Source organism: Eleginops maclovinus, chromosome 16 (assembly GCF_036324505.1).
Source record: "Eleginops maclovinus isolate JMC-PN-2008 ecotype Puerto Natales chromosome 16, JC_Emac_rtc_rv5, whole genome shotgun sequence".
NCBI classification, from domain to species: domain Eukaryota; kingdom Metazoa; phylum Chordata; class Actinopteri; order Perciformes; family Eleginopidae; genus Eleginops; species Eleginops maclovinus.
The window spans coordinates 24,370,617-24,396,355 of record NC_086364.1 but is presented as its reverse complement, the minus strand read 5'-3'; the positions used below and the strand labels follow the sequence as shown (position 1 = coordinate 24,396,355).

The window sequence follows — 25,739 nt, the reverse complement described above, 5'->3', positions numbered from 1 at the left end:
AAGGGGTGAAGGTATGAAGGGGTGAAGGTATGAAGGGAGGGAGAGATGAAGGGGATGGAGGGATGAAGGGGTGAAGGGATGAAGGGGTGAAGGGATGAAGGGAGGGAGAGATGAAGGGGTGAAGGTATGAAGGGAGGGAGAGATGAAGGGGTGAAGGTATGAAGGGGTGAAGGGAGGGTTAAAGGGATGAGGGATGAAAGGGTGAAGGTATGAAGGGAGGGAGAGATGAATGGGATGGAGGGATGAAGGGGTGAAGGGAGGGATAAAGGGATGAGGGATGAAAGGGTGAAGGGATAGAGGGATGAAGGGAAGATTAAAGGGAGGGAGGGAGGGATGAAGGGGTGAAGGGAGGGTTAAAGGGATGAGGGATGAAAGGGTGAAGGTATGAAGGGAGGGAGAGATGAATGGGATGGAGGGATGAAGGGGTGAAGGGAGGGATAAAGGGATGAGGGATGAAAGGGTGAAGGGATAGAGGGATGAAGGGAAGATTAAAGGGAGGGAGGGAGGGATGAAGGAGCGTATAGATTGATAACATTAATGTAATTTAAGTTGGAGGAAGGCACCGTGGACGGAGCAGGACTCCATCATGGGTTTCCGGGTCGTCTATACACACTGTAGGCGGGCGGAGCTTCAAGTCTGCCGTCAACACGGGGAAAACCTGAGCTTTTTCAAAGCCGTTGAAGTCGGAGCTCAGGCTGACGGAGTAGGCTCCCATGTTGTGGACGAGCAGCCAGTCGCCCACCTGCAGCTCAGGGATCCAGACGCTGTTCGACACCTTATCCAAGCTGTCGCAGGTCGGACCCCAGACCACCGAGCGGAACCGCGGCTCGCTGAGCGCCATTGCCTGAAGACAAAGATTTAAATATGAAACGCAGACGAGTTTACCATTCGGGAGGGATGAGAGCTTACGTATGACCTCAGGCTCAGATGCAAGAGAAAATAAATATCATAAGATGCAGAACAACCCGTTACCCCCCAGGACTGAGTACAAGCACCTCCAAATACATCGAAGTACTGTGCCACGATCAGACGCTATGTGAGAGGCAAGTGATGGTGTGGGGGTGCTGTGTTCACCCTGTGGGGGAGCAGCTGGATGGAGGGGTGAGCCAGGTCATTGATGATGCAGCTCAGGGAACCGTACACTCCGTCATTTATGTAGTACATCCTCTCTCCACCAGGGGCACTCTCCTCACAGTCTGGATAAAAACATCCAAAGGAATTAAAAAGACTAACTCTGCAACACCATGTTAACAACAGATCCGTTCCCTCTATTAAACCTTAGCTTTCTACCTTCGGGCTGTTAGAGTTATGCTGTACACAGGCAGACCCCCCCCCTGCTCTATATTGGTTCCTGTCTACCCAACATCGAGGCGTCTTTAAAAGACCTGCAGCTGATTCATATCGAGGGACATTACTCTTTTTGCCGATGACGTTCACTGCCAGGGTGAAGGCCGACTCTACGTAGAACCGCCCCGGTTCTGCAATAATCCGAACCCCACAGTCAGGCGGGAAGAACTTATCCAACGCTGCATTTATCACGCCCGAAAACTGGGGGGGGGGGGGGAACAACGTGTTAGCAGCATGTCCTGCAGGTGTCAGACCAAACTGAACGACCTACAGTCAAACGGACAGTCGTGTGTCAATAAAGAAGCTGGATGGAAACCACAAACCATCAAACATCTCCACTGGACCGCTGATATTACAGATGTAACACAACCAGTATTCACTGGAAGGACCTCTAACGGTCTGTGAGGGTCAAAGGGACCCCTGGTCATGGGGGGTCATTATCTGTGTCACTAAGAGTAAGTACCTCTTCAAATTTGACCTGGAAGTCGTCTCTGCCAGAAAATCCACCACCGATATCCAGGAGACTCATCTGAACGCCCAACACACTCTGAAACACACACACACAGACACACACTGAAACACACATACATTGTCACACACACTCTGAAACACACACACACACACACACAGTCACACACACTCTGAAACACACACACACAGTCACACACACACACACACACACACACACACACACACAGTCACACACACTGAAACACACACACACAGTCACACACACTCTGAAACACACACACACACACACACAGTCACACACACTCTGAAACACACACACACACACTGAAACACACACACAAACACACAGTCACACATACTCTGAAACACACACAAACAGTCACACACACTCTGAAACACACACACATACACAGCAGGGTTTCCGTTAGAAAAAAAATCTGCCGGTCAAAGTGACCGGCCGAGGTTTCACCTTCCGGACATTTTGATAACATTTCAGAAAAAAACTTGTAAGGCTACTCTGCCTGGGACCGGCCATATTTTAACAATAGCCGACGTAGCCTATTTGTTTGTTAGCAGAAGACGCTAGCCGCATTCAATAAACAAAGTGGTTGTCATGTTTACGCTTTTCACGGTAGAATCTTTGCTGCACGCAAACGCTCGTGGGCCAATCACGCGCCATACACCTTCCGATGTATTTGTAGGCCTGTTAGGTTAAATTATTTTATTCTAATAGGCTACTGTGTTACTACATTAGACTTAGCCTAAATGGTAGTATTATTCTGAAAATCAAATTGAGTTAGATAGAGGGATTATTAGTCAATTTCAAACGGACACTTTGACCGGTGAGATTTCATTTTCTCGGACATTTATTTTTTTTCCCGGCCAATGGAATGTCTGATACACAGTCACACACTCTGAAACACACACACACACACACACTCTGAAACACACACACACACACACACACACACACACACAGTCAGACACACTCTGAAACACACACACAGTCACACACACTCTGAAACACACACACATACACAGTCACACACTCTGAAACACACACACACACACACACACTCTGAAACACACACACACACACACACACACACACACAGTCAGACACACTCTGAAACACACACACAGTCACACACACTCTGAAACACACACACACACACACTCTGAAACACACACAGTCACACACACTCTGAAACACACACACACACACACACACTCTGAAACACACACACAGTCACACACACTCTGAAACACACACACACACACACACACACACACACACACACACACACACACACACACAGTCACACACACTCTGAAACACACACACACAGTCACACACACTCTGAAACACACACACACACAGTCACACACACTCTGAAACACACACACACACTCTGAAACACACACACACACACAGTCACACACACTCTGAAATACACACACACAGTCACGCACACTCTGAAACACACACACACAGTCACACACATACACCAACAAACAAACACACACACACACACACCAACACACTCTGAAACACACCCACACACTCGCACGCGCGCACGCTTGCACACACACACACACACACATTCACACCAACACACACACATTCACACCAACACAGTCTGAAACACACACACACACAGAAACACACACACACACACACACACACAGAAACACACACACACACACACACACACACTCTGAAACACACAGTCACACACACCAACCAACAAACACACACACACCAACACACTCTGAAACACACACTCACTCACGCACACACACACACACACACACACACACACACACACACACACACACACACACACACACACACACACACACACACACACACACACACACACACACACACACACACACACACACACCAGGCCCTGCCTCTGTAAAGCATGGTGACTCACGGCGATGTCGAAGACGCGCCTGGCATCGGCGATGGCCCGCTGGAAGGCCAGACTCCCGGTGCAGCCGCTGCCGACGTGGAAGCTGACCCCGATCACCTGCAGGTCCAGATCTGCAGCGAGACCCAGCAGCTTACCCACCGAACCCAGACCGGCGCCAAACTTAGAGCTGAGTCTGACCAGCGACTCGGAGTCGTCCACTGCTAAGCGGAGCACCAGCCTGCAAGGGATTCAACCGAGACGTTTCTGGGGTCCTCCTAAACCATATCCCGCACCCTCAGGTGTACTGAACTGTGGGTCAACTGACTGGTTACTGATGGTTATAGAAGGACAGTCATTTCCCCTACACTGGAATACTGAAGTATGGAAAGACTTCCCTCAGGGATAATGGAATACCATAAAGAAGTTCCTGTTCCGACAAGGTGTCAGGACAGCAGGGGAAGGTTGAGCGGCTGAATAGATGTGAACATATTTGCGTAGTGTTCAGTTTATTAACATGTTTCTCTGCGAGTCCGGTGTTCCAGTTTAACTGGATTCCGGTTTAACTGGTGGCGTTTGTTTACCTTTTCCGCCAGATGTTGTGGTTGCCAGGTTCGTCATTTTCACGTAACTTGTGTGTCTGAAGTGTGACCAGACAACGGAGAAAAACCTCGCCGAAAATACGTTAACATCACCAGTTCATGTAAAATGCACATGTGGAGATCACCACAAACAACACAAAATATGCTGACCAAAACTAAAAATGAAAATAAACAACATTCATTACCCCACCGACCGCTCAAACAACGCCCTGCTTGAACCATACACATCTTGTCAGCTGTTTACAAATCACCGTTTAACATGGATGAAATAAACCCCACCATGTTAGCTGGTGATATCCACAATATGACACAGGCAGACGCTGCCAACGCAGGCCTCAAAAACGAATGCAAAAGCCATGTGTTACGGACAAAACACAAGCTTGGCCATCTGAAAGGATATGGCTTTGTTTTTTAGCCTAAAAAGTGCATATAGTGACCATTACAAAGCACATATCAAAGGCTATTCTCCTTATTCACCTGGCGGCCATTTTGAAACTCGAACGAGGCTGAGGGGTACACAAACCCGGAAGTTTGACTCCGACGCATACGATCTATGGAAGATTCAGCAGCACCAGCAATGGAAACTCCAGTGTGGACCACCAACCTTTCTTGTTTGCCAGAATTAACAATTCAAAATGTGGAGCAGTGGGCCAGTACCGACTGCAACATCCCCCGGGCGGTGTTAATTAAAGGATACAGTAACTGGATCGAAGGTTTTATCCACGACATTGAAGGTAAGAATGGACGCTAATTTACCTCAGTTTCTGCTAGCGTGTAGCAGCTAGGGGTAGTAAGCTTAGCTGTGATATGGAGTTGTTGACTGTACTATGTTTGATTTGATTTAAAACTTAACATGTATTTAATCGACAGTTAATAGGAGCCCAACACACATATTTGTGAGGGCTAGTCACCGTACAACATACAGGTATCATAGTGCTAAGTGGGCAAACTGCTCAGTTCGCAGAGCAGTGCCACAGTTTAAACCAGCTTGCTAAATGTTCATTATGAGTTTTATCAACGATGTACCTTTCCCTGTCTGACTGAAAATAACATGTTGATTTTATCTCATTAACATGTTATCTCTAGTTGATGTAATATCACATAAGCCTCATTGATATCTACTCAAATACAGTATTATCTTGTTTCAAATTAGCAAAGCCAGACAGCGCTAGGTGCATGTTGCTATTGCTTGATGTTGCTTAAAACTCAATACAACTTACCTTAAAATTACGACCAGGATCCCTTCTGATTTTTACTATCCATTGCCGACGTAGTCCATGATCGATGGGGAAACGGTGAAAAGTTTGTCCTCGGTTAGATTTTTTCCTTTTTGATGATGTGCATTGGGGAACACAGCAGTGAGGCGCCATTGAAATCGCGTTGTGAGAACTCCCGGAAGTGGTAAGTGTACCCCTCAGGCTCGGTGGAACGTTCGAGGTGAATAAGGCGAATAGCCGCTGTGAGATACGAACCCAGTCATGCTTTCAATTACTGACCCATCCCCACCTCAGTCCCCATCCCCACCTCAGTCCCCATGCCCCCATCAGTCCAGCTCTACATTTCCACAAGTACAAGAAATACAAGCAGACACTCTGGAAACTGGTAATGATGGACTTATTTTGTCGATTGTTGATGAAACTGGTGGCTGGTCCCTTTGATCAGCAGGAGATCAGCCATCTGCGAATGGACATAGCCCAACAGCTCATCAAGGAAACGGGTTGGGTTCTACTTTGTTTTCAGTTGTTATGCAAGTGCTATTTATTCCAGCCAATGGCTGTCTGTAATCAGATGATGTAAAAGCTGGCATCACAACCTTTGTGTGGGGGAACCACCTGTGGACAAAGACTACTGTCCTGCATGTATTTGACGGGCAAACAATAAATAAAGTCCCTGGCCAAACCATGCCTCTATTCATCCAGTGATGAAGCTGTAGCCAATTATGACAGTGTTTCTCAATTGGGAACAGCTACAAGCAAATAGTCAATAATAAATATTCACCTGTTCTTTCAACGTCTGAACAGTAGCTCAGGCCATCAGCGGTAAGGCAGTGGATTAACACCTTTTGAAAGCAGGACTGGGTTCGTATCTCACAGCGGCTACTTTCATAGCCTTTGATATGTGCTTTGTAATGGTCACTATATGCACTTTTTAGGCTAAAAAACAAAGCCATATCCTTTCAGATGGCCAAGCTTGTGTTTTGTCCGTAACACATGGCTGTTGCATTCGTTTTTGAGGCCTGCGTTGGCAGCGTCTGCCTGTGTCATATTGTGAATATCACCAGCTAACATGGTGGGGTTTATTTCATCCATGTTAAACGGTGATTTGTAAACAGCTGACAACATGTATATGGTTCAAGCAGGGCGTTGTTTGAGCCGGTCGGTGGGGTAATGAGTAACGATCACGGCTGAGACTCATATTTTCAGATTTACGGGTTCCATTCCCGTCAGTGGAGCTGGAATATTGGATATATATTTTCTATTTCTTGGCCAGCATATTTTGTGTTGTTGTCTGTCGGTGATCTCCACATGCACATTTACATGAAGTGATGCTTAGGTTTTTTTAAAAATATTGTCTGGTCCCTTCAGACACACAAGTAAAGTGAAAATGACGAACCTGGCAACCACATATGATTCGGCCCGTACAGCGTCATATGACGCTCAAGGAGTGGCAAACGTAAACAAACGCTGCTACCCCACCCTAATACCATGATGTAGTTCAAACTGGTTTCCATCTCAGTTTTCTCTACTTTGAAATACTCAAGTAAAGTACAAGTACCTCAAAATAGCACTGAAGTAAAGTTCTTGGGTAAATCTACTTAGTTACTTTACACCTCTGCTAGTGCTAATGCTAATGCTAATGGAGATCGGGCAGGCTCCCTTACTTGGCTTTGGGGTGGCAGAGAGAGATTTTCTGGAGCTCTTCCTCGCTATCAAAAGTCATGGTGTCGACTCCGTGAGCGCAGGCGTATCTGATGTGCGACATGGGTTTGGTTGCATGAGCGAAGATGATTTTATCAGGAGGCACACCGAGGGCCAGCACCATCTGGATCTCCCCCTGGGGGGAAGAGAGGGGGGTTCAGAACTGAGGCTGGGAAGCAAACCAGTAGATCAGGGTGTTATTGTTCGGTTATTGAAAGCCCATCCGTCCATCTTTTACCTGACATCAGGTTTATCAGAGTGCTTTGTAAAAAGATTGTTAGAGAAAATAATAGTTAAATTAATGTTGATGCACTCCTCCGGCCCCCCATCGGGAGGACTGCGGTCAAGCCAGCCGACACTCGCGATTTTCACATTTCTAGTGCCCCCATATTCTAAACTACGTGGTAAACGCATTTACACGAAGTACTCGAGTCTGACTGAAGTTCCTGAGTTTTGTTCCTTGACTTTGGGTTACGAGAAAAACATGAATACATTATTTCTGACTATGACTGATTTGAGTTCACCACCACCCTGACCTCACACACACTGAGTTTCAAACATCTTTACTGTAGACAATTGGAAATATTCCATCCAAAGATCAGAATTTCCACCTTAAAAGCCATACATTGCTAGGTTTGGCTTACTGTAAATATGAAACATTTAACTTGGCCTCTCTATGGCTGGTTGATTCGAGTTCACCACCACCCTGACAACACACACACACTGAGTTTCAAACATTTTTACTGCAGAAAATTGGAGAAATTCAACTCTAAAGATTAGAATCTCAACCTTGAGATGACACATATTCAATGTTTGACTTACTGCCAAAATGAATCATTTAACTTGGCCTCTGTTCTGCCCTCCTTAAGCATTTGGTAGCTTGCGTATTATATGTGGGGAGATACTGCCACATAGCGGACAGTGCTATTTACAAAGTCGCGCAGGTTTAGTTTCTTTTTCATTGTCGAGTTGACTTGAGTTAGGAGAACTTACGGATACAGTTTCTGCCGGATTCCTCTTCAAAGACTTACCTTTAACGCGCGAGCTTTGGACTCATTCAATGCCATGTAGATCATTAAGAGTTGATGTTGAATATTAGTTTCTACATCTCTAGGATAATTTGTCACTTAGCTATGCTAGCTCTCGTGGTATCATGCTACCTGCTTTGTACTGTGATATTATCTTCATGAGATTGATGTATCCTTTGTTTCTGTTTGTTTCAGTTTTACAAAAACGAATGTCCTGTATAAATACTTGCTTGGTGAACAAAGTAAACGGAAGAAAACCAACACTTCTTGCCTCGTTTGAGTTCATCAACCATATTTATTAGACGACAAATTGTTAGCTAGCTGTCTAGTTCTGCAAGCTAGAGAACGCAGCACGAGGACAGCATAGTGAAAAGACTACAGCGCGGCGAAGAAGGTAGCCCATAGGTAGCCTTAGAAGACCTCGATGCTTCATGCGGGCACAGCAGAGGGTGACGCCACCGGACAAGCACAAGGTGCTGCCGCTCTGGAGCTACTAGAAAACGGCCATGAGGCAACCCAAAACCAAGAACCATTCCGAACACCCGACTGCCGGTCACAGGTGTCCAAGAAGTCCAACGGATCCTCCGCAACGTCAGCAGCTATCAGAGCACGCGCCAAGTCAAAAGCTGCACTGGCCCAGCTGACCTTTGCGGAGAGAGAAGCAACAATGATGAGGCAGAAAGCTGAGGTTGAAGCCAGCGCATTGAGAAACAAAGCCGAGCTCGAAGCCAGTCTCCACGTTCTCACCACTCAAAAGATGGCCGCTGCCGCTGAGGCAGAAGCTGCAGCCTACGAGGAAGAGGAGGTTGAAAGCGGGGAGAAACATGAGCCATACGTCCGGGAAAACCTTTAAACGCCTTAGAACGTGCAGGTAACTACGTTCAGCAGCACTCAGATATGTTTGGCAGACAACCAGCACCGCCAACACATGCTCCACTGCACTCCTACAGACCAGCCGCACATGCAGCCGCGCCAGCTGCTCATCATAGCCCCACGCCACTCATCAGCAAGGTAAAGCAAGAAGAACCTTCCCCATATAAGTCTCCAATGATGCCGCCACAACCACCTCCACACAAGGGATTCCTCCCCATACCTCAGCCGTACCCCAGCCTGCACAGGGGGCCCTCCTCCGAGCCGCAGCCAGCACAAGACCTTGCTAAGTACCTCATGCGACGAGAAATGGTGAGCTCAGGCCTGCTACAGTTCGACGACCGCCCCGAACATTTCTGGTCATGGAAAGCCTCCTTCCTCAGCGCCACTCAGGACCTGAATCTGACACCCTGGGAAGAACTGGATCTGCTGGTGAAGTGGCTTGGAGCAAACTCAGCAGAACAGGTGCAGAGAATACGCTCAGTGCACGTCCTCAATCCCGCAGCAGGCCTCCGCATGGTGTGGCAACGTGTGGAGGAATGCTATGGGGCACCAGAGGCTGTAGAACACGCACTGCTTCAACAGATTGAAGATTTCCCAAAGCTGACCAATAAAGACAACGCCAAACTATCCTCCTGGAACTGGAGTGTGCCAAGGAAGAAGGATACCTACCAGGCCTTTTTGGATACAGCCCGCGGGGTGAACCCAATCGTAGAGAAGCTATCCTACAGCCTACAAGAGAGATGGATATCGATCAGATCCAGATACAAAGAGGAAAACGGTGTGGCCTTCCCTCCATTCTCCATCTTCTCACAGTTTGTCAGACGACAGGCTAAAGTGCGTAATGACCCAAGCTTCGCCTTCTCCACCTCCAACAGCAACACGCCACCGAAAGCAGAGAGGTCAGTGAAACACAGCTACAAAACCCCAGTAAATGTGCACAAGACAGAGGTCACACCCAAACCCAGCAACGGCGACACCAGCTCTGTGGAGAAGAGGACAGGTGACCCAGACCGCGAGTGCCCTATACACAGGAAACCACACCCACTCAAAAGATGTAGGACATTCAGATCTAAAGCTATTGAAGAACGTAAGGCTTACCTCAAAGAAAACCACATCTGCTTCAAATGCTGGGGGTCAACTCAGCACATGGCAAAAGACTGCAGAGTGCCAATCAAATGTGCAGAGTGCAACAGTGAGCGACACATCGCGGCTCTACACCCAGGCCCTCATGTCTTCAACGACAGTGCCGTCACGGAGGAGGAGGAAAGCGGGGAGCCGGATGAGGACACGCCCACAGTCACTTCCAAGTGCACAGAAAAAGTAATTATCTTCAATACACCGAAAACTATGACCCCTCTTAAGCTGTCTTTATGGATCAACAAAATGGTTGTTGAACTCTTGAAATCAAAGTAAATTTAAGGGTGGGGGTTAATATTGGCGTATATAAATCCTTTAACAATCCACATATATCTGCAATTTGGTCACAACAAATGGTCTTCAATGTGATTGTGTTTGTCTTCCTTGTACATGCAACATTTACTGCCAATCTGTCTGTCAGGGGAGGGAGACCCCCTCACTGAGCCTCTGCCTGGCGTTTCTTCCATTTGTTTTCAATAGAAATGGTTGGAGGAGTTTTTCCTTACAAAAATCATGGGTCTAAAGGACAAAGGGTCTTGTACACTGTACATAATATAAAGGCCCCTGAGAACATTTGAGTCTTCAATATATTGAGTACAATGTGTAAACTGGGTCTAACTATCAGGAGGCTAAAATCATTTCAGACTTTTAAAGACTGTATGATTTCTTCTCTGAAGGTGATGGAGTGCATGCTACATCACACTGCCAGCCAACTCAATTTGGGGAGGAGGGTCTACGTTCTCAATTACTATGTGGCTGGTGTGATCATCTTTGGTCGAAGAGAAGCTGTCCGGAGACAAAGTTAGTCAAAGGTAATATGTGTTAATGTCAGACACAAACGTTAACTGCTTTTACCTTATCACAGTATGATGAAGACAATCCACATCTGAAGTGTGTGAACAGTATGATGAAGACAATCCACATCTGAAGTGTGTGTACAGTATGATGAAGACAATCCACATCTGAAGTGTGTGAACAGTATGATGAAGACAATCCACATCTGAAGTGTGTGAACAGTATGATGAAGACAATCCACATCTGAAGTGTGTGTACAGTATGATGAAGACAATCCACATCTGAAGTGTGTGAACAGTATGATGAAGACAATCCACATCTGAAGTGTGTGTACAGTATGATGAAGACAATCCACATCTGAAGTGTGTGTGAACAGTATGATGAAGACAATCCACATCTGAAGTGTGTGAACAGTATGATGAAGACAATCCACATCTGAAGTGTGTGTACAGTATGATGAAGACAATCCACATCTGAAGTGTGTGTACAGTATGATGAAGACAATCCACATCTGAAGTGTGTGTACAGTATGATGAAGACAATCCACATCTGAAGTGTGTGTACAGTATGATGAAGACAATCCACATCTGAAGTGTGTGTGAACAGTATGATGAAGACAATCCACATCTGAAGTGTGTGTACAGTATGATGAAGACAATCCACATCTGAAGTGTGTGTACAGTATGATGAAGACAATCCACATCTGAAGTGTGTGTACAGTATGATGAAGACAATCCACATCTGAAGTGTGTGTACAGTATGATGAAGACAATCCACATCTGAAGTGTGTGTACAGTATGATGAAGACAATCCACATCTGAAGTGTGTGTGAACAGTATGATGAAGACAATCCACATCTGAAGTGTGTGTACAGTATGATGAAGACAATCCACATCTGAAGTGTGTGTACAGTATGATGAAGACAATCCACATCTGAAGTGTGTGAACAGTATGATGAAGACAATCCACATCTGAAGTGTGTGTACAGTATGATGAAGACAATCCACATCTGAAGTGTGTGTACAGTATGATGAAGACAATCCACATCTGAAGTGTGTGAACAGTATGATGAAGACAATCCACATCTGAAGTGTGTGTACAGTATGATGAAGACAATCCACATCTGAAGTGTGTGTGAACAGTATGATGAAGACAATCCACATCTGAAGTGTGTGAACAGTATGATGAAGACAATCCACATCTGAAGTGTGTGTACAGTATGATGAAGACAATCCACATCTGAAGTGTGTGAACAGTATGATGAAGACAATCCACATCTGAAGTGTGTGTACAGTATGATGAAGACAATCCACATCTGAAGTGTGTGAACAGTATGATGAAGACAATCCACATCTGAAGTGTGTGTACAGTATGATGAAGACAATCCACATCTGAAGTGTGTGTGAACAGTATGATGAAGACAATCCACATCTGAAGTGTGTGAACAGTATGATGAAGACAATCCACATCTGAAGTGTGTGAACAGTATGATGAAGACAATCCACATCTGAAGTGTGTGTACAGTATGATGAAGACAATCCACATCTGAAGTGTGTGTACAGTATGATGAAGACAATCCACATCTGAAGTGTGTGAACAGTATGATGAAGACAATCCACATCTGAAGTGTGTGAACAGTATGATGAAGACAATCCACATCTGAAGTGTGTGTTTTTGATGTAAAGTGTTTTTATCATAAAGAGGAAATCTATTTTTTAATCAAGTTGTTCCTTGGTCATGGTACAGGTCAACTTTGACAACTATGAAGCGATTGTGTCCTTTGTGAACATCCAAAATGCTACTGGAAATGTCTGGTTAGTGCCGACTACATTTCCCATTCGTTTTCTGGATGTCGTAAATACCTTCTCAGTAATATCTTTTGTTTAACCTGTGTTTACAGTACATCAGTGCTACTGACAGCAGGGTGTATTTAGTGGATCCAGCACGCAGCTTTACTGAGCAGGCAGACTCAGATCGTGCTGCCAAAAGACTACGGTACCTATGCAATGTCAGTGATTCAGCCTAACAAACTCCTTTTCATCTCATCCATCATTTCATTGGGGATAAATTGTTTGGAACACATGGGACATTCATTCTCACGCAGTGATTTCTTCATAATGAGGAGGAACTGCCACAGCAAAACAGACTGGCTGGATAAGAAGTGGAAAGGAGGGGTCATGCAACACCCTGTCCAGAGGGACGGAAGTAGCTGTGGCCTGATCGTTATGAAGGTCATATTATCCTTTCATGAAACACCTGCATTTTCAAAATGATCTGCATCTATTGAGCATTTAGGATCAATGTCTGTTTTTACTGCATTTCCACTCCCCATATTGGCAGACTCATTTATCCAAACTATATAACATATTGTGTCTCTGTTTAGATGGCAAACGCAGTCATGGAGGCCTTTCCACGAATACCCAAAATGTCTTTTGGTACGACACGGAAAGAAATGGCCCATGAACGCACACAGTTGGCTATACAGATACTCCAAAGTTCAGGTGTGTGACAACTTCTCCTCGTGATATGTTTACATTGTAGTACTCCTGATCTAATATTTGCGTTTATATCAGTGTTTAACATAGAGACCAGCTGTGCCATGTGCTCTATGACCAAACCTGGTCCAGGTCCTGCCTTGACTGATTGGGTCAGTGATTTTTAAAATGATTTTATTTGTGGATTTTAGACCTTTGAAAATGGACAATAGGGAGATGACAGGAAGCAAGGGAAGGTAAGGATTAAGAATGACATGAAACAATGATCTGCAGCCGGAGTCGAAGAAGGAGATGTGGCTCAACCCTCAGCCACAGGGACTCCAGGTTTCCTATCAAACATACACATGATAGTGTAGGCAGCCTTGTAGTTATGGTAATTCACATGTCTAATTGTTATACAGTCTGTTATGGTACTTCAACACAAGTAGAAAGACCATCTTGAGCACATGTCCTGCTTTAAAGCCATCACTACACTTATCTTAAATAAAGAAACATTACTCTTTGAATGACAGTCATTTCTTATTCATCACATAACAAAGAAAAGTGGCTATTTGAAAGTATGTGTAACATCCTTCCTCATTTCCCTATGTTGGCCCTCGAACAGCTGCGGGTTCATATTAAGTTAGACCATTTCCAAATACAAATGACAAGTTGTTACCATGACGGCAATGAGACACTTGGTTAAAAAATGGTAAAGTTTGGAGACCTTGAAAAGTCTTTTTCCAATAAATGATGAATTAGATCTTTTACAGATACAGTGTGACACCTGTTCCCGTTGGTTCCATGCTCAGTGCCTGCAGATGGACTCAGCACAGATTGAGGATGCATAGACGGGTTGACTGGAATTGCTGTCTGTGTGAGCAATAAAGAGCATTGGTGTAGACACAGTGGACTGGGAGCTCAAATGGATGCTTAAGGTTTGTTAGTGATATTCTGTTGTATCTACAACGTGTTGCGTGTAGACCTGTTCTCATTAAATATGGCTGCTCTTGAATTTATATGTGTCATCTTGGACAGACACTTTGGGGATGTACAGGACGGATCCACCTACAGTTGATAAGCCATTCACAAAATGAACAAGGTCTTTGAGAATATAAGGCTTTCCATATTTTGAGTCTGTGAGGTCATGGTCATCCTAAATGCAAATCTACCAATCATAGTCAGAAATTATGAAGCAATGAATTTTTACAGTACCTGTAATATCGTAATATATCTCCAGGTGGAAATTAGAGGAACTTTAGAGTTGAGTTTACAATCTACCCTATATACCATTAATATACTTATTAACGCTAACAACCATGACCTATAGGAGCACTAAACCATTCTCTATCTCTCTGCTCTCCCCCATATAACCACCTGTGAGGTAAACCATCACCAGCCACCCGCCTTCATCGTACCTGATGTCCCACTGGCCCTCATCCTACCTGATGTCCCACCACCGCCTGCTGCCGACCCCATTGCCCTGACATTCCTGGCCCAGCGTTGCCTCAGCAGCCCACTACACTTCCCGATTGGAACATACTGACTTGACATAATACACACAATTTTCCAGGAGATCAACTACCTGCCACCATTTCTATTTGCTGCAACCTATACCTTAGATGGCTTTAACACCATGTCCTATCCCCTTTACCTAACTAACCTATTCATGTGTCATGTACACAGACTGCATTGCCCTGTCACTGACCCTAGGCAGATGGGTCAACCCCTTGAGTCGTGGATCTGCCCGAGGTTTCTTCCTAGATATCTCACATTCAAGGGAGTTCTTCCTCGCCCCTGTTGCTCTTGGGGCTCTGTAGACTCACAAACAGCTTTTCCCCCTAGGCCGTAAGGCTCCTGAACCTACAACACTGACTAAGATGCTCTTTCCACCCCCCACTCACAGTATTTACTAAACATTTGGATATTTTTTCAAGTTCAAGTTCCTGGGTGTCCACATCTCCGAGGACCTCTCTTGGTCTCTCAACACCTCAACTCTGGTCAAGAAGGCACACCAGCGTCTCTTCTTCCTGAGGAGACTCAAGAAGGCCCATCTGTCTCCTCAGATCCTGGTCAACTTCTACCGCTGCACCATCGAGAGCATTCCACCAACTGCATCTCGGTGTGGCATGGTACCTGCTCTGTCGCGGACCGGAGATCACTTCAGAGGGTGGTGAAAACCGCCAAACGCATCACAGGTTCCCCACTCCCCTCCATCGAGGCTGTCCAGAGCAAAAGGTGTCTGCGGAAGGCGCGCAGCATCATCAGGGACAGCTCTCACCCCAGCCACAGACTGTTTACCCTCCTCCCCTCCGGGAGGCGCTACAGGGTTCTACGCTCCGGGACCAGCAGGTTCAGGAAAAGCTTCTTCCCTTCAGCGGTCACCCTGCTGAACTCTCAACCTCAGTGTCCCCCCCCTCCACACACGCACACAGAGACTGTGGACTGTCACACAAACCCCCTCAGCCACTGAACTGTATTTCCTCCTATAGTGTATTCACTTGTAGTTATTACTACTTGTATTCATTGTTTTTATCCCATACTACCTCTTGACTCACTCTGCACCATTATTACTTCCTTTCACTTAATTCCTCTTGTTTCACCCTCTTATTTCCACCTATTTCCACTAAGGTCATAGTGTTACCACTATACTTATAACATAACACTCAACCTCTCTGTACTTAACATTACTACCTCCTAAACAAAATGAACTAATTCCTTTTCACTTCATTTCTCACTCTCACCCCATTATTACCATCACTTACCGTCGCCTGCACTCTACATACTTACATCTGCACTCCTTTCCTCCACTGCTGCCAGTCTTCCTTTAACACTGTTCATACCCCATATTGTCCTTCTGACTGTACATTTGTATTTATTCACTTACTCCACTTTACATATGCACATACTCTGCACTTTAACTGCTTTTTGCTCTTCTGGTTGGATGCTAAACTGCATTTCGTTGTCTCAGTACTTGTACTCTGTGCAATGACAATAAAGCTGAATCTAATCTTTGACTGTTGTCACGCTGTTATAACTTCATTTTGTATAAATGAATATTTTTGATGTATTTATTGATTTATTGTATTCTTATATGTTTCATGTATGCACGTCTACTGCGTAGATGTTGTTTCCTGCCAGGTCACAAGAATTTCACTGCTCCGATGACGTCAAGCCATTTGGTGCATGTGAAAAATAAACCACTTTGACTTTGTTTGAAACTCAATGTGTTTGATGTCAGGGTGGTGGTGAACTCCAATGTACCAGTCAGTCAGGCTAAATTGGAAAAATAAATAAATTGTACAGTAAGTCAAACCTAGCAATATCTGGCTTTTAAGGTGGAAATTCTGATCTTTGGAGTGGAATTTCTCCAATTTTCTACAGTAAAAATGTTTGAAACTCAGTGTGTGTGACGTCAGGGTGGTGGTGAACTCGAATCAACCAGTCATAGAGAGGCCAAGTTAAAGGATTCATTTTTACAGTAACTCAGAAATAGCAATATCTGGCTTTTACGGTGGAAATTAGGAGCTTTGGAGTAGAATTGCTCCAATTGTATGCAGTAAATGTTTTACTCGTTGTGTGTGAGAATACGGGGGCACTAGAAATTTGACAAACGTGAGTGTCGGCTGACTTGACCGCAGTTCGGGAGGGTCTGTGGGACCCCTCTGGAGGGTCTTGTGGTACCTTGCTTGCACAGTCGAACCCGGTGTTCAGAGCGCTCAGGGTCCTCAGCACGGCGGCATGGTGGTTGCACTTCACGGCGTAGAAAGGCTTCACTCGGGGTAAGAGAGCCAGCCACAGGCGCTGCCGCTTCACCACGCTCTGGAGGTCCGCCACGTAGAATGGGTCCTCGCGGTCCTGGACAGACCCCATCGGGGGAGCAGGTGTTCAGAGTCTTTACCCGAGTAAAAGTACTAATCCCCCTGCAGACACTGAAACCTGCACTTTGATTAAATGTATCAGGTCATCAGATTGTATGAGGTTAGCAATAATCTAAAGTTTAAATTCAGATTAACTGTTAAAAACAGTTACGTGAAATCTGAAGACTTCATACATTTCATTCAATTCCACAAACTGCATCCAGAATACTACTTAAGTAAAAGCATTAGGGAAATGTTCCTCAAGTATCAGGAGTTAAATAATGAATGGAAACTCCAAACATATTTAAATATTTTAAAGCAAAATGTAAGATGAACTGGAAATATGTAAGATGAACCCGATCATGGTTAAAGATAAGGGGATTATTCAGTACCAAATAATCACGTTGTAAAAGTTCTTTCCAAAAAAGTACAAGTAAAAAGTATTATGAACTGAAAATTCTCAGGTTAAGTACAAATATCTCAAAATGGTACTTCAGCTCTTGATTAAATGTACTAAGTTACTTTCCTCCTCTGATGGATGAAGCAGTTTTGGAACCAGAGAGCAGGAAGAGACCCCGGATACTCACCGCTGAACGGAGCACTTTGATTTGATCGTCTATGAAATCCCGGATGGTCCTTCCATCGTCCAGAATGTGTAAGTCCCGTTCTTCTGAGGAGACGTCCTGCAGGGCGGGTCCGCTCAGAGCTGCTGGTGCTGCGAGGAACAACAAGTTCAAATCAAATAACGGGAACGCTTTGGGAAGGGTCTGCTTCCACACTGAGAGGAGACGCTGCAAAGAGACGGAGGAGAAACCATCTGCATCGACTAAAAACGTGGCATGGAATAAAAACAGCGACTGATTCCCAAACCACCAATCAGTGATTTTAACTAATGTCTCAGGTTCTGTGACAGACTGTTGTCCATCATGGATAACCCCCCCACCCTCTCCACCTGCAGCTGGAAGGACAGCGGAGCTCCTTCTCCAACAGACTGCTCCAGCTCCGCTGTCACAAGGACAGGTTCAGGAGAACCTTCCTGCCCATCTGCAATTTGTTCCTCCAGAGTTAACCTCTAAGATATATTCATTCACCGGTTTATACTAATTCTGTTTTCATAAAGAAGTTCTGTTGTCACCCAAATTGTTCCAGAAAACTTTCCCAGAAAAACAGCTGAGTGGACCGATCCAGACTCAAAAACCAAACGAGAGCTTACAGTAGGTTCCCGTTGAGTCAGGGCCTCCTGTTTGGAGGGGCGGTGGTGTCCCTGAGCAAGGCAGCGTCCCCTACCCTGTTCCCCAGGTGCTGTGCAGCCCACTGCTCCTAACACCAGGATGGATCAGATACCAGTAAGGGCTCCTTCTTCTGCTAAACACTGATTGGCCCTAACAGACCTTTACACTCTCTCAGGCAGCTCACCAAACCATTGACATTGGCAGTCTGAGTTTAGAGCAGATATAATGCATTCTACATTATGGCTTGTACTGAATCATACCCACTAAGGAAACCTCCACATATAGATGATGAGTACCTGGAGGTGCATCATCTGAAAACCTTCACATTAAAGCCAGAGAAATGTTCTTGATCTCACCAGAGGCAGTGTTCTGCGCCATGCTGAGAGTCCTTCAGAATACAGTGAGTCTCTCTCTGAGAGAAGTGACCGCTTCACGCGTCTGAGGGGAAGACAGAAGGACCGCCCTCAGGGATGAACATCCTCTCCCAGCTGTCTCCACTAACTTCACACTCCTACACCTTTAAGAGCTATCAGGTATTTATCCAGTTTGTGGAAAACACCTTGAGTAAACCGGACTCTCTGTTTGCAAAGTAAACAGAGTCACAACCTCCAGGAACTATTTAAAGAGCTTTAGAACTCATGTGGCCACCGTCATTTGAATTGTTTATTTGCTGTTATTCAGTTCCAACGTGACTCTGGTAATAACGAAAGAGGGTTAGGGCCAGATGTGAGATCTGAGCAAATATTGAGCAAAATGTGGACCTTCTGAAGGTCATGAGGTGACCTCTGGGTTGTCTCTGCTGTGTGGTCTTCTGGAGTCCTGTGCATACATCCATTGGAGGCGCACAGATTATGAAGCGTTATTAAGCTGCTTATAGTTTTAGGGATAATGAGTTGGGTTTCTAAGAAAACCTCAGAATACTGAAAAACAAATCAGAATTACAAGAAATGAAATAAAAACAATAATAAACTTTGTAAAACATTTAAAAAGTAAGAATTCAAACAAAAAAGTTGGCAAAAATAAAGTCAGAAACTAAGAAAGAAAGTCCTATTCGTACAAAAATCAAAGGTCAGATTTGAGGTGTTTTAAACACATTGTCCTTAAAAAACAGGTGAGAAAAACTGAAAGAGTTGGATTTAAAAAATCCTCAGAAACGTAAAATTCAAAAGTAAAGGAAAAGAATCGTTATTTAAAGAAAGTCAAAAATCAAAGTAAAGAGTCAGTACGGAACATAATCCAAATTCTAAAAAGGTCAGCAATAAAAAGTCTTAATTCAGACTTAATATAATTAAGAAATGGCTAAATGAAATAAATGGAAAATACTCAGAACTAAAGACACATCTGAGTGATGAAAACATTCAAAAACTAAATAAAGTCTGAATTCTGAGAACAACACCTGGAGCCCAAAGTCAACACCTGGAGCCCAAAGTCAACATCTGGAGCCCAAAGTCAACACCTGGAGCCCAAAGTCAACACCTGGAGCCCAAAGTCAACACCTGGAGCCCAAAGTCAACACCTGGAGCCCAAAGTCAGACTCAGAAAATGATCCTTGATGTGGCTCTCTCTCTCGACCACTAGATGTCCTCCTGCGTTTAATGAGAGCTTCTTCATCTCTCACACACACACACACACACACACACACACACACACACACACACACACACACACACACACACACACACACACACACACACACACACACACACATACAAACTGTTGGCCACGCCCCTCTCCTGAATAATGCATTCCCTCCCGTCAGACTCGTGCCACCTCCAGACGTCAGCTCGTGCTTTCCGGAGGAATTAAGGTGATAACGGGGATATACCGATAACAATATCACACCCCCCCCCCCCCCCCCAACACCCGGTGTGATACGGAGACCGGAGGGGATGAACGGACACCGGAAGCACACGAATCCACCTCAGACACACCGACGAGAGCCGCGAGCCGCCGGGAGGCTCCTATTGTCGGCGTGACCGAGCTCTGAGGTACGGGTATTGTGTGTGTGTGTGTGTGTGTGTGTGTGTGTGTGTGTGTGTGTGTGTGTGTGTGTGTGTGTGTGTGTGTGTGTGTGTGTGTGTGTGTGTGTGAAAGGGTAGCAGTAGATGTAGTGAAATGGTGTGTGGTTGTTTAAGTGTAATATCACACAATCAATAACACAATATGTTATAGATTATATATAATATATCTAAAGCTTGTTAGTGTTGTTGTTGTTGTTGTTGTTGTTGTTGTTGTTGTTTGTAGCAGTAGTAGTAGTGTACATAAAGACTGTATTTATTAATATAGTGTAATCTGTATAACTCTATTATGGAGCTGCAGATTCATATGAATAACTCTGTGATAGAAAGACACAGGGGGGGGGGGGGGGTCCCACAGGCAGAAGAGATACAGACTTAAACACATATATATAAAGAGACAGATTTACAGAGCCAGAGACAGAGACAGAGACAGAGACAGATCCAGAGACAGATCCAGAGACAGCTTTACAGACCCAGAGACAGATTTACAGATCCAGAGGCAGAGACAGATTTACAGAGACAGGATCCAGAGACAGATTTACAGATCCAGATCCAGAGACAGATTTACAGATCCAGAGACAGATTTACAGATCCAGAGACAGATTTACAGAGCCAGAGACAGATTTACAGAGCCAGAGCCAGATCCAGAGACAGAGACAGATCCAGAGACAGATTTACAGACCCAGAGACAGATTTACAGAGCCAGAGCCAGATCCAGAGACAGATCCAGATCCAGAGACAGATTTACAGAGACAGAGACAGATTTACAGAGCCAGAGACAGAGACAGATTTACAGAGCCAGAGACAGAGACAGATTTACAGAGCCAGAGCCAGAGACAGAGACAGAGACAGATCCAGATCCAGAGACAGCTTTACAGACCCAGAGACAGATTTACAGATCCAGAGACAGAGACAGATTTACAGAGCCAGAGCCAGAGACAGATTTACAGAGACAGAGACAGATTTACAGATCCAGAGACAGATTTACAGATCCAGAGACAGAGACAGATTTACAGAGCCAGAGCCAGAGACAGAGACAGATCCAGAGACAGCTTTACAGATCCAGAGACAGATTTACAGATCCAGAGGCAGAGACAGATTTACAGAGACAGGATCCAGAGACAGATTTACAGATCCAGAGACAGATTTACAGATCCAGAGGCAGAGACAGATTTACAGATCCAGAGACAGAGACAGGTTTACAGAGACAGGATCCAGAGACAGATTTACAGATCCAGAGACAGAGACAGATCCAGAGACAGCTTTACAGATCCAGAGACAGCTTTACAGATCCAGAGACAGATTTACAGATCCAGAGACAGAGATAGATCCAGAGACAGATTTACAGATCCAGAGACAGAGATAGATCCAGAGACAGATTTACAGATCCAGAGACAGATTTACAGATTTACAGATCCAGAGACAGATTTACAGATCCAGAGACAGCTTTACAGAGACAGAGACAGCTTTACAGATCCAGAGCCAGAGCCAGAGACAGCTTTACAGATCCAGAGACATAGCCAGAGACAGAGACAGATCCAGAGACAGAGACAGATTTACAGAGACAGGATCCAGAGACAGATTTACAGATCCAGAGACAGAGACAGATTTACAGATCCAGAGACAGATTTACAGATCCAGAGACAGAGACAGATCCAGAGACAGATTTACAGAGACAGAGACAGAGACAGATTTACAGAGACAGCTTTACAGATCCAGAGACAGATCTACAGATCCAGAGACAGATTTACAGAGACAGCTTTACAGATCCAGAGACAGATCTACAGATCCAGAGACAGATCCAGAGACAGATTTACAGAGACAGCTTTACAGATCCAGAGACAGCTTTACAGAGACAGAGACAGCTTTACAGAGACAGAGACAGATTTACATAGACAGAGACAGATTTACAGAGACAGAGACAGATTTACAGATCCAGAGACAGATACAGATCCAGAGACAGATTTACAGAGACAGATTTACAGATCCAGAGACAGATTTACAGAGACAGAGACAGAGACAGATCTACAGAGACAGAGACAGATCCAGAGACAGAGACAGATCCAGAGACAGATCCAGAGACAGATTTACAGAGACAGATTTACAGATCCAGAGACAGATTTACAGACAGAGACAGAGACAGATCCAGAGACAGCTTTACAGAGACAGATTTACAGATCCAGAGACAGATTTACAGAGACAGAGACAGAGACAGATCTACAGAGACAGAGACAGAGACAGATCTACAGAGACAGAGACAGAGACAGATTTACAGAGACAGAGACAGATCCAGAGACAGAGACAGATCCAGAGACATATTTACAGAGACAGGGACAGAGACACACATCCTGCAGGACATACTGAGCCTGGTAAATACTGCAGGTATTGATGATGGTAGATTTCTGTATGTTGCACAACTAGTCCGTTTTGTGATGTGTGTATGGGGGGGGGGGGGGTCTACCGGGGGCCATGCTGGTTATAGAGTCTGACCGCTGCAGGAAGGAAGGACCTGCGGTATCTCTCCCTGAGACATCGCGGGGCCAGCAGCCTGTCGCTGAAGGAGCTGCACAGTGAGGACAGGGGGTCCTGGAGGGGGTGGGGCCACATTTTCCAGCAGGGAGGACAGCTTGGCTGCCATTCTCCTGTCTCCCACCACGTCCACAGGGTCCAAGACCTCCCTACGTACTGTATCTAACTCCCTCCCCCTCTCCCTCCTTACCTCCCTCCCTCCCTTCCTCCCTCCTTCCCTCACTGTTATTTTTCAGGATAGCGTGTAGCAGAACAGCCGGTGTGAACTCTGACCCCCCTCCGGCTTGTGTTCTTGGACAGTTGGGGGGGGGGGGGGTGATTGGCAGTGTGATGTTAATCCTGACGCCGGGGTAAACACTCTCTGATTAGAAACCCCCCCATGTCAGTCACTGATGAGGTCACACACACCCTCACTGAGAGGACTCATCACTTCCACACCCTGACAGACCATTGGCATGCACCTATGGGGGGGGTGGGTGGGGGGGGTCAGTACAGGGAGTTACCAGCAGCAGAGACTGAACACTCCCCCCTCGGCAGAGAGCGTCATGACGTCATCACTTGGAGCGGGATCACACACTTCCTGTTGGGGGGGGGGGTCCTGTGAGATTACAGGAAGTGTGGCCCGCCTCCTCTGGGGAAGAGCGATAAGAGTCTGGAAAAGTGTGTGTGTGTGTGTGTGTGTGTGTGTGTGTGTGTGTGTGTGTGTGTGTGTGTGTGTGTGTGTGTGTGTGTGTGTAAAAGGGGAAATCCCTCTGAGGTGTGGAGAAATTTCCCAGCATGCATTGGATCACCGTACAGTTCCTGCTGCATGTTTGCTCTGCTGCACACACACACACATAGACACACACACACACACACACACACACACACACACACACACACACACACACACACACACACACACACACACACACACACACACACACACACACACACATACACACACACACACACACACACACACACACACACACACACACACACACACACACACACACACACACACACACACACACACACACACACACAGGAGCAGGTAGAGCAGGCAGAGTGTTTGCATTGAGTTTGCATGCTCTGGCCGAGATGGGATCTATAATCCATGTTCTGATACCTTAGGGTTCAACACATTCAGCGCTGAAGGGACAGAAGACCTTCAGGAGCACGTGAGTACACGACTCTGCACAATATCTAATATCTATATATATCTAATATCTATATATAGATATATAAGAAAGTATATGTTCTTCTTCTGGAGATCTGATCTGAGAGCAGTTTGAGACGGGAGGACCAGGGTTTAATATTCTGCTGTCAGAGAAAGTAAAACCTTTCTGTGACAGTCAGAGGAAGTCCTACAGAGGACCAGATGGTGTGTGTGTGTGTGTGTGTGTGTGTGTGTGTGTGTGTGTGTGTGTGTGTGTGTGTGTGTGTGTGTGTGTGTGTGTGTGTGTGTGTGTGTGTGTGTGTGTGTGTGTGTGTGTGTGTGTGTGTGTGTGTGTGTGTGTGTGTGTGTGAGAGAGCTCTCTCCATGTCAGTGTTGAGTCACAGTTACCGGCTGCCATGACTCAGCTTCTGCAGCTCAGTGTTGTTCAGTCTGACGAGCTCCATCAGAACCCTTCTACTCGACACTGATGAGACGCTCACACACACTCAGGGGTTTGAACCCGTGCCCCCCTGACCCACACACTTCTTTGACAAACAGAGCTGCGGGATGTGGTATTCCTGTGCTGGTCCCTGAAGGCAGCATGGTGCACTGGGATGTGTCTCTGACAGAGAGATGCAGCGTTCAGCAGACTGGTTCTAATGGAGGAGTGGGCTCTAACGGATGTAGAGAGAAAGGGATTATCAGACGTGCATCGATGGGATGTGGTTTCCTCACGTGTTAGATCGTGGTGGAGAGTCAGTTCTGTGTTTTAAAACTATCCAAGTGACCAGTAGGTTGCTGGTGGGATCCCAGTCCGTGTCCTTGGGCAAGATACTGAACCCTGAGGTGCTCCACAGGAGTTGGCTTCCTTAGAGCTTCCCAATTTAAATTACACTCAACTAAACCAGTGTGCTGTGTCTGATTCTATAATACATTTACATAAAGAGTGTGTGTGTGTGTGTGTGTGTGTGTGGGTGTGTGTGTGTGTGTGTGTGTCTGCAGTTTTGTTTTCTAGACTTAATCCCATCATTTCCTGCTCACTTGTCATAGAGGATTAGCACACTGACACACATTACACACACTGCTAAACTAGCCACTGCTGTGTGTGTGTGTGTGTGTGTGTGTGTGTGTGTGTGTGTGTGTGTGTGTGGTTGTGTGTGTGTGTGTGTGTGTGTGTGTGTGTGTGTGTGTGTGTGTGTGTGTTACAGCTCTCCTGTGTTACTGAAGCTTTCAGACAGAACCTGGAGGGGATAAATGACACTATAAAGACATCACATTAAACTCTTTAATTCACCTTCTGCTGAGGAGCTGTAGCACTGACCCATATATGATGCCACACACACACACACACACACACACACACACACACACACACACACACACACACACACACACACA

The 25,739-nt window shown here is 45.5% G+C and overlaps 1 protein-coding gene across 2 annotated transcripts; it reads right to left on the bottom strand.

Moving 5' to 3' along the window:
- Nucleotides 1-340: 340 nt before the first annotated feature.
- Nucleotides 341-19,143, bottom strand: LOC134878369 (ornithine decarboxylase-like). Of its 2 annotated transcripts, XM_063904367.1 has the most exons (9): nt 19,010-19,143; nt 18,009-18,136; nt 17,246-17,419; nt 7,218-7,390; nt 3,759-3,975; nt 1,811-1,894; nt 1,416-1,548; nt 1,075-1,196; nt 345-844 (listed from the first exon to the last, which is right to left on the bottom strand). In XM_063904367.1, the coding sequence occupies exons 1-9, from the start codon at nt 19,029-19,031 to the stop codon at nt 545-547; spliced, it is 1,353 nt and encodes a 450-aa protein (XP_063760437.1). In that variant the 5' UTR covers nt 19,032-19,143; the 3' UTR covers nt 345-544. The 2 variants fall into 2 exon arrangements, with proteins under 2 accessions (XP_063760438.1, XP_063760437.1); XM_063904368.1 differs by lacking the exons at nt 1,075-1,196; nt 1,416-1,548 and having other exon boundaries at nt 341-844.
- Between the last annotated feature and the right edge of the window lie 6,596 nt (nt 19,144-25,739).

What these genes read in the sequence shown, in the direction of transcription:
- LOC134878369 (XM_063904367.1), bottom strand. Translation starts at nt 19,031, where the DNA reads ATGGCGCAGAACACTGCCTCTG. An exon ending in GGCGCGTCTTCGACATCGCC is followed by an intron (nt 1,895 to 3,758) that starts GTGAGTCACCAT and finishes TGTGTGTTTCAG; the next exon opens with AGTGTGTTGGGCGTTCAGAT. An exon ending in TCCAGCTGCTCCCCCACAGG is followed by an intron (nt 845 to 1,074) that starts GTGAACACAGCA and finishes CTTTGTCTTCAG; the next exon opens with GCAATGGCGCTCAGCGAGCC.